The 16,104-nt window shown below is 39.7% G+C and overlaps 1 protein-coding gene across 1 annotated transcript; it reads right to left on the bottom strand.

The window, feature by feature from the left end:
* Positions 1 to 4,254: 4,254 nt before the first annotated feature.
* On the bottom strand, positions 4,255 to 14,882 carry LOC128484361 (uncharacterized). The gene is made up of 11 exons (XM_053460756.1): positions 14,789 to 14,882; positions 14,653 to 14,707; positions 13,302 to 13,353; positions 12,798 to 12,860; positions 11,043 to 11,205; positions 10,726 to 10,815; positions 7,623 to 7,662; positions 6,032 to 6,120; positions 5,703 to 5,890; positions 5,299 to 5,378; positions 4,255 to 4,524 (listed from the first exon to the last, which is right to left on the bottom strand). The coding sequence occupies exons 1-11, from the start codon at positions 14,880 to 14,882 to the stop codon at positions 4,362 to 4,364; spliced, it is 1,077 nt and encodes a 358-aa protein (XP_053316731.1). The 3' UTR covers positions 4,255 to 4,361.
* Between the last annotated feature and the right edge of the window lie 1,222 nt (positions 14,883 to 16,104).

The following is a 16,104-nucleotide window of genomic DNA, read 5'->3' as shown; positions in this document are numbered from 1 at the left end:
CGGTGTATTTAAAATGATTGCTAAAACAGGCTCTTTGCTGCTTCTAGTACGAGTTTATCTTTTACACATGGAACTCCATGATACAGAATATGCTGGGAAAAGTGCTACTTCCAGGTGTATGACTGCAATATGAGATCCATTGCCTAAAATAAGAATAGCGCTCAATACTCTACACCCCAAAAGGTCTATAAAATTGATTTAAATTGTAATACAGACAAAAACAGACGACGTTCCATAAGCACCTCATTTTCTTTGTACTGGGAATTGTTTTCCCTTGAGATCACGGCCTCTGGTTAACTCTCAAGGTTACTGTATGTAGAGGCCTAAAGATGAAAATATGTTTTATTTCTAGCCATACATTTATTAAGAAAATGCCACTCCCAATTGAATATGCAATAAACAAAATCATACCCTAAAGCCCCAAAGTGCTTTTTGTGGAAGGGGATCAAGAGAAAGTGGATGTGGAAAAATGCACATTCGCTAAACAGTAAAAAAAAAATATATATATATATGTATATATAATTTTTATTACGAAAAACAAGTAAAAGTGTATAAAGCACTTACATAGATAGATAGATAGGCAAACATGAGAGTGACAGGAAAGCGGAGACTGTAAGAGAGATCCCGGGTGCGGAGCGGGCAGAACAATGGCGGACAGGGGCTGTGGCCTGGAGAAAGAAGAAACTGACTCGGAGACCTGGATAAGCTAAGCTTCATCTGGAGACCCTGGGTCAAACTAGGTATGTATGTAAGCATGAATTAAATATATATATATATATATATATATATATATATATATATATATATATATATATATATATATATATAATCAAGGTAATTGATTTCAGGGTGTTAACTTGGAGTTTTTTAAGCACAAGAAGGGACTGCTAATGCATGTAATATATACAGTATATTTATATCAATCCCTTAATATAATCTTACCAAAATAAAACTAATAACGCATTGACATATTGATTTTGAGAACAAAATGTCAATATATATAATTTGTAATTCAATATTAGATAATTGCTAAGGTCTGAATACTTCTGCAAGGCACTAAACAGTGTGTGCATGTATATGTGTATTATATATATATATATATATATATACCGTATTGGCTCGGATATAGGCCGCACCCTAAAAGTTTGGTGCTTTTTTAAAGAAAAAGTTTTTTTCTTTAAAAAAAGCACCAAAAAAAACATGCTGCCACTCTGTCCTCCCTCCCCGAGATATGCTACCACTGTCCTCCTCCCCCCCCGAGGTATGCTGCCACTGTCCTCCTTCTCCCCCCCGAGATATGCTGCCACTGTCCTCCTCCCCCCCCCGAGGTATGCTGCCACTGTCCTCCCCCCCCGAGATATGCTGCCACTGTCCCCCCCCCCAAGATATGCTGCCACTGTCCTCCCCCCCCCGAGATATGCTGCCACTGTCCTCCCCCCCCGAGATATGCTGCCACTGTCCTCCTCTGCCCCCCCCCCCGACTTTCCGGAGCAGACTCCCGGGTGTCTTGCGGGGCGTATACAACTTCCGGTGCCGGTCCCCCCCCGTGGGAAGTGCTGGCAGGGGAGGCTGTCTTAGCGTATCGGGGAGTAGGATGCAGGTCCCCTGCACCGCTGCGGGGGATCTGTATCCTAACCCTGCTGCCTGCCCGGCGCCCGGGACTGCATGTCCCGGGCGTCGGGCGCTAGACCCCGAATATAGGCCGCACCCCCACTTTAAAGACTTAAAGTGGGGGGAAAAAGTGCGGCCTATATTCGAGCCAATACGGTATATCTATATCTATATATACGGTATATATATATTATAAATTATATAAAAAATAATTCAAAGAGATAGAAGATATTACGGTCAGGAAAAAATAGCACATTGGTATCCTGGAGATTGATGGTTGGATCTGCACGTTTCTGACCTTTTCAACTTCATTGTTTAACTGTATATGTAATACACAACCTTTAAAATGTACATAAATATCTTCCATTTGTATACATCTGGTTTTATAGACAATAGAGAAATACATTTACGTAGCCAACGATTTGTCGTAGAAGACATGGATGTATATTCAATTTTTATGTGATTGAAAATCACATGGTAGAGCGAAGCCATATGTTAGTTATACATTTATTTTGTAAAGTGCTTCCAGACGGCTTCATGTACTTCTTTAGTAAGCCAACGCTTACAGAAGTAGCCAGCAGCAAAATGGAATGATGTGTAATGTGTCCGTGCTCACAGCATCCTCCAAAAGTGGTTCATTTCACGTCTGCTTCTGGTCACATCTGGCATACAGACCGAAACTACCGGTATATAGCCAGGCTAGGCATCAATTGCTACTACCACCAACCAGGCCATTCCCTCTTTGGTGATGTCATTCCAGTTGACTTAAATATAAGGCAGTCATTCTGAATGATTTCTCAACCACCATGCTGTATACCAGGTGAAGACTCGCCATCTGCCAAACCAGGCAAATGTCTGGCAGGCCAGTGCCTGATGGCGGTGCTTACTTACTCTTACTGTGGCTCATGAGGCAGATCTGATCCTTTAATGTTGGAAAGCCTGTTCCAATGAAGTTGGGTGTAATGAGATCGGGCATCCTAGTAGAGTATTCCATGGAATTTACCAATTCTTATTGAGCTGTCACGTCGGTTAGCTTCAGCTAAAACTTATTTTATTCCTACAAATTACCTAGAACAAACAACTCCTGCTCAGGTCTATTTCATAAGAGCAGGGTGTGCTGTATGTGACCTGTTGATGGGCTGAGCAATGAAAATCTTTTTTTTACTTGTGGACTGGATGATAACATTTAGAAATACTGTGTGCAGAGCAGCTCCATATGAATCACTACATTATATTTGTGGCAACAGGAGTACCCTGACCTGCCATCGTCACCGACGTAAATACTGCTTTTTAGACTATTGTATACCCAGTCTTGCAGACACCAAAGGTTCTGGAATATGTTCTTATATACCACTTCCATCAGTTAAGAAACAATCTCTCTCGCTAGACATTTGATTATAGCGGACATACAGCATGCTTTTTGATTGTGTTCCAGTCTTCACAGGATACCCTGTATGTGCTTCGGCTAAGCTAGTGTCAAATTGCTGCATGACTTACATGCTAAGGTTGTCTTATAATACATTATTTATTAAACTTGTTGCTGAAGGTCTCTTCAAGTCCAACAAGCCAGCAAAGCGAGTATTGAAATAAACTAAACTAAGAATTATCAGTAGGGAAATATGGGCTATTTAACATAAACACACAAAAATCAAACCACTTTTATTATGTTTTTTGCATGTCACAATGTTCCAAATACATTCAACATCTCAAGATTGTAAGCTTGCGAGCAGGGCTCTCACCACCTAATGTATCGGTTTGTCTTAGTCTGTCAATTCTTGTCTTGTCATACCCCTTGAATTTATTTATTGTATTAAGCTCTGCGTAAACTGTTGGCGCTATATAAATAAAAGATAATAATAATAATAATGCTATGGAAGGTTTCAAAATGAAGAACTTAGTGGAGATGTTTTTAGAATTTTCATAGCTTTTGTGCCCTCTAGAGGCAGCTGTCTGTATTGCAGGTTTTCCACATTCCTATTCAGGGGAGAAAAAAACCTCATGGAATAGGTCAGGTATGACCTGTAGTACCCATAGAGGGTGTTTTATTTAATAGGTAATATAGATCACACAGCTAGAGGGTGTTTTATTTAACAGGTAATATAGATCACACAGGCTAGTGTAGTTACATGACACTATTACTGTATACCAGAGATCTGACTTACTATTATCAGTAGCAAGTGATATTTATTTTTATAAAATATTCTCAAAAACACAATAGTATCTTAGTAACTTTGTTCATGATGCTGAATAAAGTATATTATGTTTACATATTAAGAAGTCTAGCTAAAATGATCTGAGTAAATGATGGACTCACAGGAATAGGTAGAGCAAAAATTTGTAGATACCCTTTCTCTTCTTCTTCCTCTAAGAATCTACTGTATAACCTGCATAATATTGCCTGTAGAGAAAATCACATTGATGTTGTAACATTGATTGTTTTCCTACAAATTGTACATATGGGGTGACACAATGCAGATTACTAAATACCTGTAGTCAGGAACTCTTTACCTTCACCTGTCTGATGTCTTATTTTATTAATTACATATTTTATTAATGTTGTCTTAGAAAGAAACTGTAAGTTTTACTCTGCCCTCATCATCTTGATAAATGTTCCTTTCTGTGCTGGTGAAAAGCTATCTTCAAGCCATGCCCTGCATATCCATTTCCATGGGTTGTTTGGTTTGCTGTGTAAGAGGTTTATCACCATCCTCCCTCTTCTTGTAGTCTTTAATTCAAGCGAGAGGACCAAATCAAAATGTCAGGTCATAAGGGTCATTGAGTTCTGCTGCTGGATTTGGCTTCTTGATGGTGGTTGACAAAGTCATTAAATCACAGATTTGGAGGGATTTGTATGCATTGAGTCTCCCACAAGCTTGCTGGAGGTCAGCTTGTTTCAGCTTGGTGGTTTTCACTCTGTTAGGTAGTACATAAAATCACAGGAATTATAACAGTAATTGGTCTACATATCTGGTTTTCCTGTGGATTGTTGTCCAATATGAATGAGCAGGAAGATGTTCCCATCAGTAGAACTATCCTCACAAGTTCAACATTGCCACAAGTGACTCATGCCACGGTGTATTAATGTCATTAGGATGGATCGTGATATCTTTGCCACAAGAGACACAACGTTCCTCACACCATAATTACCATAGCCCAGGGTTCCACATTTCCACTTCAGCATGTCTGAATGTACATGCTATGTCTGAATGTACAGAGACATACCACAGAAACATTTATAGTACTACATGGAGAGAACCCAAAATGTAGCTGCAATACCCATCCCATGTCCATGTCCATGGCACTGACACGGCTAAGAACCTGTATGTCCAACATACATTATGAATTCTACCACTGTTTGATTACTTTGGAGAGGGAAAGTCTCTAGATGATCATATTGCCACCAGGAATAAGAAAAATGAAAACTATCTATCTATATTATCTTCAATTTTCTCAAACAAAATGGATATGATCATTGATTATGAGTTCCAATGATACCACAAACTAACTAAAGGGGAAATTGTTTAGCGTTCTTAAAAATAATGGGCCACATGGAGGAATAAGTCTGCATTTGGGGTTCAGAAAGGGTTCCTGGCATGGATGGTTTAAATAAGAACCCCCCTTTACATGGTCAACCAGGGACTACTGATGTCCCTCTTATGATGTGACATTAAATGATGGATTCATTACCTGTTTTTCAAGTTTAATGCTCTATTCTTCAGCTCTTCTGCAATGTCTTTATCATCAAGTGGTACTGAGACACCAAAGGCCTGAAAATATATACATAATTCTTCCGTTTTACCAAATTCTATTGTTTTGCATACATTACTAAAAACGTACCAGCACACGCGTTTATTGTATATAAGTAATTGTTCTATGCCTATTAGATTACTCCATCTAAATCAAACATTAAGTCTACAATTACATAATTCATATACCGTAAATGTATATTGTACATTTCAGTCGTATGATAGTTATATATTTATATAGACATTGACTATATCAGCGCATTTATTATAATAACGTTTCTGGAGATTAATACAATCCGGGTACATGTTATCCTAACTGTACAGAATTCTGTAAATGGCAAATACCGTCTGATTTTCTGCCTCCAGAGGAACGCACAGGTTTCTGTCCACTTCTTGTCGGCAGTCCTGATCCTGCTTGGATACTAACTCAGGCGGTGGTGGCTGCCCCCGAGAGTCCGTGCTTGTGTCACAGTTTTGATCTTTTGAGAATGCCATTCTCTTGATGGACCACGGTTTTGTTTGACCAAACGTTCCTATAATATGAACAGATTAATTAATATGACGCTAATGTGACATTTACATTTTTGTAAATAAATGCTTGAACTGAATAGTCATGGCTTTGATGGCACCAACCATCTTAAAGTAGAATAATTGGTAAATGTGACAAAACGTACCAATGTGTTCTCCTCGCATTGACCAGAGCTTGACGGTGGAATCTACTGATGAGGTAATAACCATCTTGTGCTCAGCTACTGCCACCACCCTGTTTGAAACAAAATACATATTATAGTATGTTGTGATTACTTTAATTTTAATTCTTTAAGATTTGATTATGAAGAAGCTGTACAACGCAATGCCTCCTATGCAGTTTGACGATGGATCAGTCATGTTGTGCCAAGTGGGCCACTGGCCGATAGGGCTCCATACTTACCCTTAAAGTGCTGAATGCCAGTTTTCATCCCCAGTCTGGCCCTGGTGGGAGCAGTGTTATAGTCATACACAGGGCTGGATTGATGGAGGAGCACATGGAGCAATTGCTCCAGGACCCCATTGTTCTGACAGGTCCATACCTGTCCCACGAAGCGGTGATCCGATCAAGTCCTGCGACATGCAGCAATCATCCTCCCTCTGTTTGTGCATGTATGTATACATCTGTGTATATGTGTGTATATTTATGTAGGTGGGGGGGTAGAATAGAAGTTAGAAACAGGGGCGGGTTGGGCCGGGGGGCAATTATCAGGCCTCCCAAAATCTAATCTAAACGGCCGCTGGGTGCTGATGCCGCCGGCCGGCGCTACTTTAGTACTTTTTAAAAAAATTTAATATGGCAAGCCGGATCGGCTATTAAATGAAAAAAAAATAGTATTAAAGCAGCGCCGGCCGGCAGCATCAGCACCCAGCGGCCGTATCCGATGGCCGCCAAGTGATGGGAGCAGCGTGAGGGTTGAAAGCTCCGCCCCCTCGCACTCACCTTTCACCCCTCACGCTGCTCCCATCACTATGCGGCCATCAGATTGTTGGAAATCAAATCTAAACGGCCGCTGGGTGCTGATGCTGCCGGCCGGCGCTACTTTAATACTTTATTTATTTATTTTTAATATGGTAAGCCGATCCGGCATATTAAATAAATAAAAAAAAGGATTAAAGTAGCTCCGGCCGGTGGCATCAGCACCCAGCGGCCGTTTAGATAAGATTTCCAGCAGTCTGATGGCCGCATAGTGATGGAATCAGCGTGAGGGGTGAAAGGTGAGTGCGAGGGGGCGGAGCCACTTCACTTGACTTGCCCCCCAGGCCTTAGGCTGCCAGCCCTCCCCTGGTTAGAAAGATGATGAGTGAGGTGCAAAAATGAGATAAGGCAGAAGAAAGAATAAAACAGAAGAGGGAAAGGAGGAGAGAATAGAACAGAAGGGGGGAAAAGGCTGCAGAAGGCAGAAAAAAGAGCTTGCTAAAAGTAGGAAATCGGGAGAAGGGGCCCTTCCTGTGTAATCGCTGCAAGGCCCAAAGCTCTGTAGTCTGGCCTTGGTCATACAGAATATTGCAATAACATTTACCATTTGGTAAATGTAACTCAGTTTACAGTAGCATCATTTATTTTCCTCTGATAAAAAGCAACTTTGTTTATAAGAAATGTCTCAAGATTTTTTTTAGTGTGGTGCAACTAAAATATAGATCTTTCACAAGTGTTTCCTAAGCCACAAGTTCTGCAACAAAACAAGTTGTATATGCATATATTTTCTACAGTTATGTACAGAAAGGTGGGTTTACCTGGTGATGTCCCTGAGATGTGCTCTCCAGCTGTGCAGCACTAATCAGAGAGAAATGCAAAGGCAATGTTAACGTAATGGAGCCACGTGGTTCTACAGATAGCCGTGAAATGGTGCCATAGTTTTCATAAGGCACACACAACGCGTGATCAAGTAAACGGATTTGGCATTTAACTTGTACTGCAGCAGAGTGGTTTTGGTAAAACCCACACGACTGCTGAGAATGTGAAGCGGGTAACGTACGTGCTGGTGGCTGGTCCTCGGGTCCATGCAGTGCATATTGTGATATGTCCCACATATAAACATAATGCATCTGGTCAGCAGCACAGAGGACACATCCGTCCTCACTGATAGACATATCGTTCACCACACACTTGTATTGTGACTGCAACAGATCAATGCACAATGACGCAAAAAGTAGCACATCACAGTACAATAAGGACTGCTTATATGAGCTTACAATCTAGAAGTTTAAGGATACAGATCAGCAGAGCTGCATAGTGATCCTTTCTGGAAATTCACATCACACGTGAAAGCATGCAATGGTTATCCTGACTTCTTATAAATATTGTTCATGAAGGTTGGGTGCCAAGTAAAGGAAGCAGACAAGAGGTGGGTTGAATGCCCCTCTTTGGCTCTCAGAAAATAACCGTGGACCCTAAGAGACCTTTGATTATAAAATAGTCATACTATTGGGTAGCTTTCCATTTTAGAAGAGTTTTGGTCCAGCATGAAACCATATGAGCTTGCGAGTACGAGTATTATTTTATGCTTGGTGTATGAGACACGCTTCGTTAAACATGTCTCATAAGAAAAGAAAAAAATGTGAAACTAAAAATGTCCAATACTTACTCCTGCAAACCTGCCAAAGATCCTGCCACCTTCCGAAATATTCCAAAAAACAATCTGCCCTGGAGAAAATCACATAAATTACTGTGTGGGGGCATCACAGTCACTGTAGAAAATAAAATTACATTTACACATTTAATGGGAATGGCAATATGAACATAACGCAAACCAGGACTTATTTGACCCAGCTCCACCATTAACCAAAGGCATAGTCACCACATTTCATCCAATCAAGCAGGAAGCCGGCACAAGCTTTCTGGGCTCCATCTGCATTGTTTCAGCAGACTATATAGGAGCCTCTAGCGTAGGATTGTACAGTCTCTCCATAGAGCTATTATCACAAATATTTTATGGTGAGCCAACAATTTAAAGGGAACCTGCTGCTGTAATGGCAATTACAGCTTTGGAGAAGGAGTGAATGTTTTTTTTTGTAAACAAGCCACGGAGGAAGGTAAGTGGGGCTTTTGAGGTCCATGGGGAAAGAGTCAGGCAGCTTCTGTGGAAGAGGGGTTGAGTTTTTTAGACACGGGTCCGAGACGTTAGTTCATACCGGGCCTGCACATTTCTGATGGTAGCCCTGTCACCTGCCTTTTCATACACTGGAGTTTAAATAGGGAGGAATAATCGTACCAACACTGAGAAAATGTAATTAATTACGTTGCTCCCATGGTGTACACATACATCACCATGGCTCCTTTACCAATCTATGTCTGTATATCGCATACACCCCAACATTCCAGGTGTAAAATCAGGACACCTGTGTTCGGGGTGTGGTAAGGGGCCAGTTCTAAAAGTGGACAGGACTGCCCTGAATGTGACATGGTCAACCAAAAGCCTTACCTGAACAGTCACTTGGTGACCCTAGAGTTGTAAGGAGGAAAAAGGGGTTGCTGCAACAGCACAGACTATCATTGGGTTTTACCCTTCTTGGTCAGGTAGGGGAAATCAGAAAATTCCCCCCAATCAACCTGGCCAGAAATTGGGACTGTCATGTAAAAACTGGGACTGCTGTAAGGTATAGCAAAGGTAAATTCCTAACATAATATCAGTGGAACCATACATCACAGCACATAGATGTCTATTGACTAAATAGGGAGTTTGCATGACAGTTGAACACTTCATCCCCTTGATATCCTATACCTCATCTAGAGCCAACCCCTGTGAACTTCTCACAAAGGAAGGGCTGAGCTGACCGTTCATAATATATAAAGAAGTCAGTGAGGAGAGGTTCAAGAAATTCCCCATATTACCTATGCCATCATTCAAGCCACCTCAGCCATGTTTCTCATCTCTCCTTTGATAAAGCCATGTGCTATCAGAGAATTGTACTTGAACCCCTGGAATTGTACAGAGAACCCCTGGAATTGTTAGTGCATCTGCCCCTCGAAGACGTCTCTCCGTGTGAGTAGATCAGAGTATGGGTTTTTGTGATTCTTCAGAATGTCCCTTTTTTGTCAGTTGGAACTCTTGTGGGAATTTAAACAGATGACGTGTAATTAACTGGCTGTAACCTAATCCAGTCAATAACAGCTGCCGCTGCACTGGTTACGACATAATAAGCGATAAATAACACACACACTAACTTTCCTAGTCCTGTTCTAAAATCTGCGCACTAGTACAAAACCAGGTCCCCTTAGGGACCAGTTCCGTCTCCAGCTCATATGCCAAAGATCCAGAATGCGTTGTTTATTAAGTATTCTCTCTACTCTTCATTTTAGTATTGAGAAGCAACACTGTGGGAACTATAAATTAATAGGATCCTCAGAAATCCTCTGCTGATGACCCCCCTAAGTATCATATACCGGGTCTGACTGATCGATTTCCTCAAGGTCTTTGCTCAAGAGCCTGCATTATTCTGAAACCCAAGTCTATAACTTCTTTCCTACGCCCCATCATTTGCTCTCATTGAGAAACTGGGGCAACTGTGGATTGGGTCTCAAAAACTACAGCTCCTTGTGTGGGTACAGCATGCTCTGTCACTATGTATACTAGACTGGCCAACAATCACAAAAGAAACTGGGTGCACCCCAAAATCATAAACAAAAATATTGAAATAAAAAAGTTACTCTAATCATTGAACTAGTCATAATGCAAGGCTAGCTCAGTCCTTTTCCAGATAAATTAGCCTTAATGCATGGTGAATTTAAAATCCTACAACTCTCAATTTAGCGAATAAACCCTGAACGTTGTGTTGTAGGTATGTATGGATTCCCTAGATCATTTTAAACCGTCTTTGAATAAATATAAGCTTTTACCTCTTGGGCCGCTAGCAACTAAAACAGCGGATTTGTCTTTCTGTTCAGTTCTCGAGCGAATAAACTCAACTTTGTTAACAATAAGATTATCTGCAAAAAAAAAAAAGAAAATTGCAGGCTTTTAGCACACTGTTATATTTCTTGGAAACAGAAACTACCATACAACCAAAAATATATAATGCCTTTTCATTATGGTGATACCACTAAGGTACAGATAGATACAAAGAAAGGGCAGTGCCCCGTCCATGGCCAGCTCTACAGCAGAAATAACCTAAAGTAAATTAGACGTAATGGCAATAAAGAGACTTTATTTTCACCTGTTCCATTTTCCAGTTCCTCACATTCGGACACATTTAGATGGCACAGAATATGGCCAGACTCCAGATTCCATACAATGATTTCCCCATTATAACTGGATGTAGCCACAAGGTTTGGAGGCATTGATGCTACACAAAAACTTCCCACTGCATGATCATTTCTCTGCAAAAGGAATGAAATGGCATTAATATTCAGCCATACTTTACGATGAATTTTCTGTAGGTTAATGAACATTAAAGTGTTAGCATGATTTGCACTAATCCACGCACCATTACATTTCCAGCTACGTTTCCAAGGCAAATATTGTTATTAAGATGCTGCGTTTGTTTCCTGAGTGCAGCGAACCGAGTAGGTTTTTTTTTTTGTTTTTTTTTTTACTTTATTCCTCTTTTCAAAAATGTACATTAATGGTATATTTTTATATTTTTGTGCTATGCTTATATGCAGGTTCTGACTAAACCTTTGGGCTGAGAAGCCTCCTGCCACACAGGTGACCCATTGATTCAGCTCCTTGGTAAGCAATATAGCCATGCAAAATTAGATAGGACTCACCAAACTTTGGTTACTTTGGTTACTTTGACGTAGTGGCAGGTTAAGCAATATATGTCCACCATTCTAAGGGGCTCAGACAGCCTTTTAATAGCCACTAGCTGCAGGTAACGCAGCATCACATCAATTTCCTGGATGCTGGATCAATCTGCAAACTTTTTGGTGGCTTAGATGGCACAGGCAAGTAGTTTGGGGGCTAAGATAGCACAGGTAAGGTGTTTAGGAACAAAGATGGTTCAGGTAAGCTCGGGACAAAGAAGGCACAAACAGACTATTTAGGGGCTAAGATGGCACAGACAGGTTTTTTGTGGGGTTAAAACATTTGGTGGCAAGTTGGCACTGTGGGATATGCTAGGGGAAGTTGGGGAGCCCCAGTGCAAAAATTTGGATTATAGCTACGCCTCTGATTTCTTGACAAAAGATGTTTGTCCAGAGGGGATAAATACTTAAAGCAACTCTAGTATATGGGTTAATGTACCTTTGAGGGCTTTCCAAAATGTATTTGAATGACTAGGACCCAGGAATTTTAAATTAATAATCTAAGAATAAATAAATTAACATACGGCTGCTTTAACAGCACATTAACAGTGCAAGCAATCATCCTATCTCTCTAACAGAATATCTTCCATTACACATGGCTAATCGCAACCAGTTTGCAGGAGCCCATCTGGGGCAGAGCAGGTAATTAGCACTATGGGGAATACAACTACGCTTAAAGTATAGGGTAGCAACTGTTACATTTCCAGGTCAATTTCAAGAATAGCATATACAAAACTGCTAGCTAATGCGCCCATTATCAATATACGACTTATGTGATCATTAGTATAGGCTATAATTGTTCTTACAGTTATCACATTTGGGGGCCATCTGTTTATCCATCCAATTTTAGACATAACGCAGTACAAAAAGTCACATATATATATATATATATATATATATATATATATATATACATACATATATATATTGCATCTCTAAACACCATATAGAACACTGAAAATCAGGACTTGATTGATCACTCCAGTTGGGTCAAGTGTTTCTCTACATATAGAGTACAAGAGAAAAGAAAATGTTTTTTTTTTTTACTTTAGATGCAGCTGTCAAAACGCTGCTTTATCAAAAGGATGAGGAAAACTATCGATATCGAAAAAATGTAGAAAAGAACAAAAGATATTCATACATACATAGCATCTGCTTGAATTTACCATATTGTTAATTGAGGTGCATTGTGGGTAATGTTCTTCTGGTATCACTGCGTCCAGCTGAACCTTAGTGCAAAGAAAAAAAATAGTGGATAGCTTTGTAAAACTTTGTCTGGATAATGCACAATGAATTTCATGCTTTCAAGAGATGATTTAGGAATACAGAAACTCCATCAACTATTTAAGATGTATCTGTTTGCCTACCTATTAAATAGTATAATAAGTGTTGTCTACACTGCTGATGCCTTACAAATGCTTGACAATAACAGAAATGTAATCTCTAACAATCAAAGCCTCAAGTTTTTTAAGATGTCTCTCATTCATTTCACATCAGGGAGGTCATAGATTTTGACACCATGTGAATTATTCCTCAAGAAATAAGCAAATGTAACTTATTAAAACTGATTTACACTATAAAGTGACATCATTTTTGATAATGTGCTTTAAGGAGCTACTTTCAACAATCGTTTTTTAACCCAAAATTATTGTAGCGTATGATTGATTTACCCTTACCGGGAAAATATTGATCTGTCTGTCACAGCCAACAGATATTATGTACCTAAAGTAAAAAATAATAGCAATATTACTTGTAACATATTAATCAAAATATGCCACACATTATATAACCAGACACATAAATGCAATTCTTAATAGTGAGTATTATGTTTAATAAAGCATTACCTGGTAGAACTGTGGTGCTCGCATACATTTAGTTGTTATGACTCCACCAGTATCAATTGCTTCCCAGGCCAGTGCAAAATGTTCACAAAGGGCCGGTCCGAGCTGGACCAGGCTGGTCCTGGTTGGACCAGCCCTTTGTAAACAATTCTGGATCAGCCCAGGGAGGCAGTAACAAAGCGTGGTCACGTAACTCGAAGGCCAGAAAGAAAACTGTGAGTGATGACAGAGGGAGTATGTATTAATGTATGTATGTATGTTAGAATGACAATGTATGTGTACATTTTTGTGTGTGAGCATGAATGTGTAAGTGTTTGTGTGTTAGCATGAAAGTATATGTGTGTGGGCATGAATGTGTATGTCTAAGCGTTTGTGTGAGCATGAATGTATATGCCTGTTTGTTAGCATGGATGTGTGTTAGCATGAATGTGTATGTGTGAGTTAACATGAGTGTTTGTGTGAAAGGGAGTGTGTAAGTGTGTATTGAGTATGTGTTTGCTAGTGTAAGTATGTGTAGGTGTTTCTATGTGTTCTAGTTCGTATATGGGTGGCGGGGGGGGGGGTTGGCTTTACTTGCCCCGGGGCCAAAAGGCTCCAGCCTTCCCCTGCCCATTGTTATAGACACTTCTGACACCTCCATTTGACAGGCTCACAGGTGGAGGCAAGGGGAAAAAGATGATATTTCCTAGATAGTTCATAAGAAGCTGTAATTTTTTATTAAAATGTATCAGCTTTGTGTAAAAATTCATTTTAGGTCTTGTTTTGTCTCATAAATATTTTTTTCTATACTCTTCTAAGATTAATATTTGCATATTTTGAACAAGTCGAATACGTGGTTATATGTAAAAACAAGGCAAAATCGGTACTTTTTCATGATCAGAAAATATGAAATTGAGAATGAGGTATGCTATTGCTTATGAGGGCTTTGTCTGACCCCTAAAGAATAATCTTCCATAATTCTCTGAGATTAAGATGGACTCTCACTGAAAGTTTATACTACAGGCCCGTATTAAAATCAGCGCTGCACAGGTTAGAGAAGAACAAGTTACCTAAATGTTACCTACGTTTAGAACACACCAATAATGACAAACAATATTTTTCAGGATATTTCTGTTCTAGGGTATGAGGGTATGAATAAACAATGACTTTCTACTGGAAAAAAGTGTCAAAGAATTCGTACCACACATTGTGAAGCTGAGCATATGAGCAGTCGCTGACTTCATCTTTTGAACTGTCTGAAAATAACAAAAAGATGTTAAAAATACGTTATTGTTTGTGCCAATGGCTGAAAGGAAATGATGAAGCTATGGACACACCTGATCCACTGTGTTTTAGAGTTTTTACACAGCTGACTGAGTTTGGCGTGCAGTTCCACTGCTTCACACTTCCATCTTTGCCGCTTGTGACCATTCTGAAAATAAACTGTTTATTGAGTGCTCTGAATTAAGAAAAACTGTCAATGTATTGAGTTTAGACATCCTGACCAAATATTATATAATAGGGAACTGTTAACCTTCACAGCCTTCAGCAGGGGTGGGCGGCAACGTGATTTTGTGGAGGGCAATTCACTAAGTGCCCCATTGGCACCCAATTTCCATGAGACCTGTATCCCTATAGACACCAGTATCCTTCTACTGATGTCATACCAACTCCTGACACCTACATTATATCATATTTATAGAGCTTCTGCAAATTCCATAGAGCTATTGCAATAGGAGAATTTACTTTAATATTAAGACAAACAGAGAAGAAGGCCCTCTACTTGTGAGCTTACATTATTTAAATAATGTAAAACCTTTACACAACCTTTGATATCATGGCTTAAATTTGTCTCTCTTTTCTAACCCTATACAAACTGGAGGAACCAATCTGTTGCAACAGAAATGGAGCCGTAACTCAACAAGGAGAGAATTGACTTAATGGGGATGAATAACCATGCAGATCCTGAGACGTTAAAATACGGTGAGTTTGTATATGAACATTTTTTGATGTGTGCGCTCCAGTACACAGGTGGATTTACTTTTGAATGTATGATTTGAGAAGATTGATTGATTTAACAGAACCACTTTTACCAGACATGATACTCTGCACGGTAATGACACAATATTAGCTTTCACTGTTGCTGGTTCTCAAAAAGGCTGTCTAAACTACACACAATAAAACAATAGAGACAAAAGCTTGTATTTGTCCATGCTTAAAAGCTTAAGGAAGGAATGGCTGATCCTAAGAGGATAAACTCAGCAATAAACACTTCAAGAGGAAAGGTGCATAATTCTAGGTAAAAGCTAGGTCACAGAACATGTCAACTGCCTAACGTCATGTTGCTAAGTGAGCACGGGACGCGTATAATTGTTCTATAAAACTGGATTAATGACTAGATGAGGAAATCGATACTTAGAAATGATATGTAACTGGAAATATAACATTAAAACATGCCCGCTGAAAGAAAAACTTATCTTAAAAGGTACAGTTATTTGCCTCTTGGGCAACTTGCAGTGGTGTGGCTTTGGAAAGCACAGAACTCAAAGTGTTAGAGACTTAAAGAGAGCTTCCTTCTGCAGTGGATTGCTACACGCTGAAGAAAAAATGGCAGTTTGGTCATCATCCTTCCCAGTTTTCTTTGGTACCACCT

This window comes from Spea bombifrons, chromosome 1 (genome assembly GCF_027358695.1).
Source record: "Spea bombifrons isolate aSpeBom1 chromosome 1, aSpeBom1.2.pri, whole genome shotgun sequence".
NCBI classification, from domain to species: Eukaryota; Metazoa; Chordata; class Amphibia; order Anura; family Pelobatidae; genus Spea; species Spea bombifrons.
The sequence above is the reverse complement of the archived record's forward strand: the minus strand, read 5'-3'. Positions and strand labels throughout refer to the sequence as shown.

Excerpts from the sequence above, each read along its gene's own strand:
- LOC128484361 (XM_053460756.1), bottom strand. The coding sequence starts at position 14,882 with ATGGTCACAAGCGGCAAAGATGGAAGTGTGAAGCAGTGGAACTGCACG. Across the intron at positions 12,861-13,301 it reads TCAATATTTTCCCGGTAAGG|GTTCAGCTGGACGCAGTGAT; the intron begins GTAAATCAATCA and ends CTTTGCACTAAG. Across the intron at positions 7,663-10,725 it reads AGTTGCTAGCGGCCCAAGAG|TGCTGCACAGCTGGAGAGCA; the intron begins GTAAAAGCTTAT and ends CTCTCTGATTAG.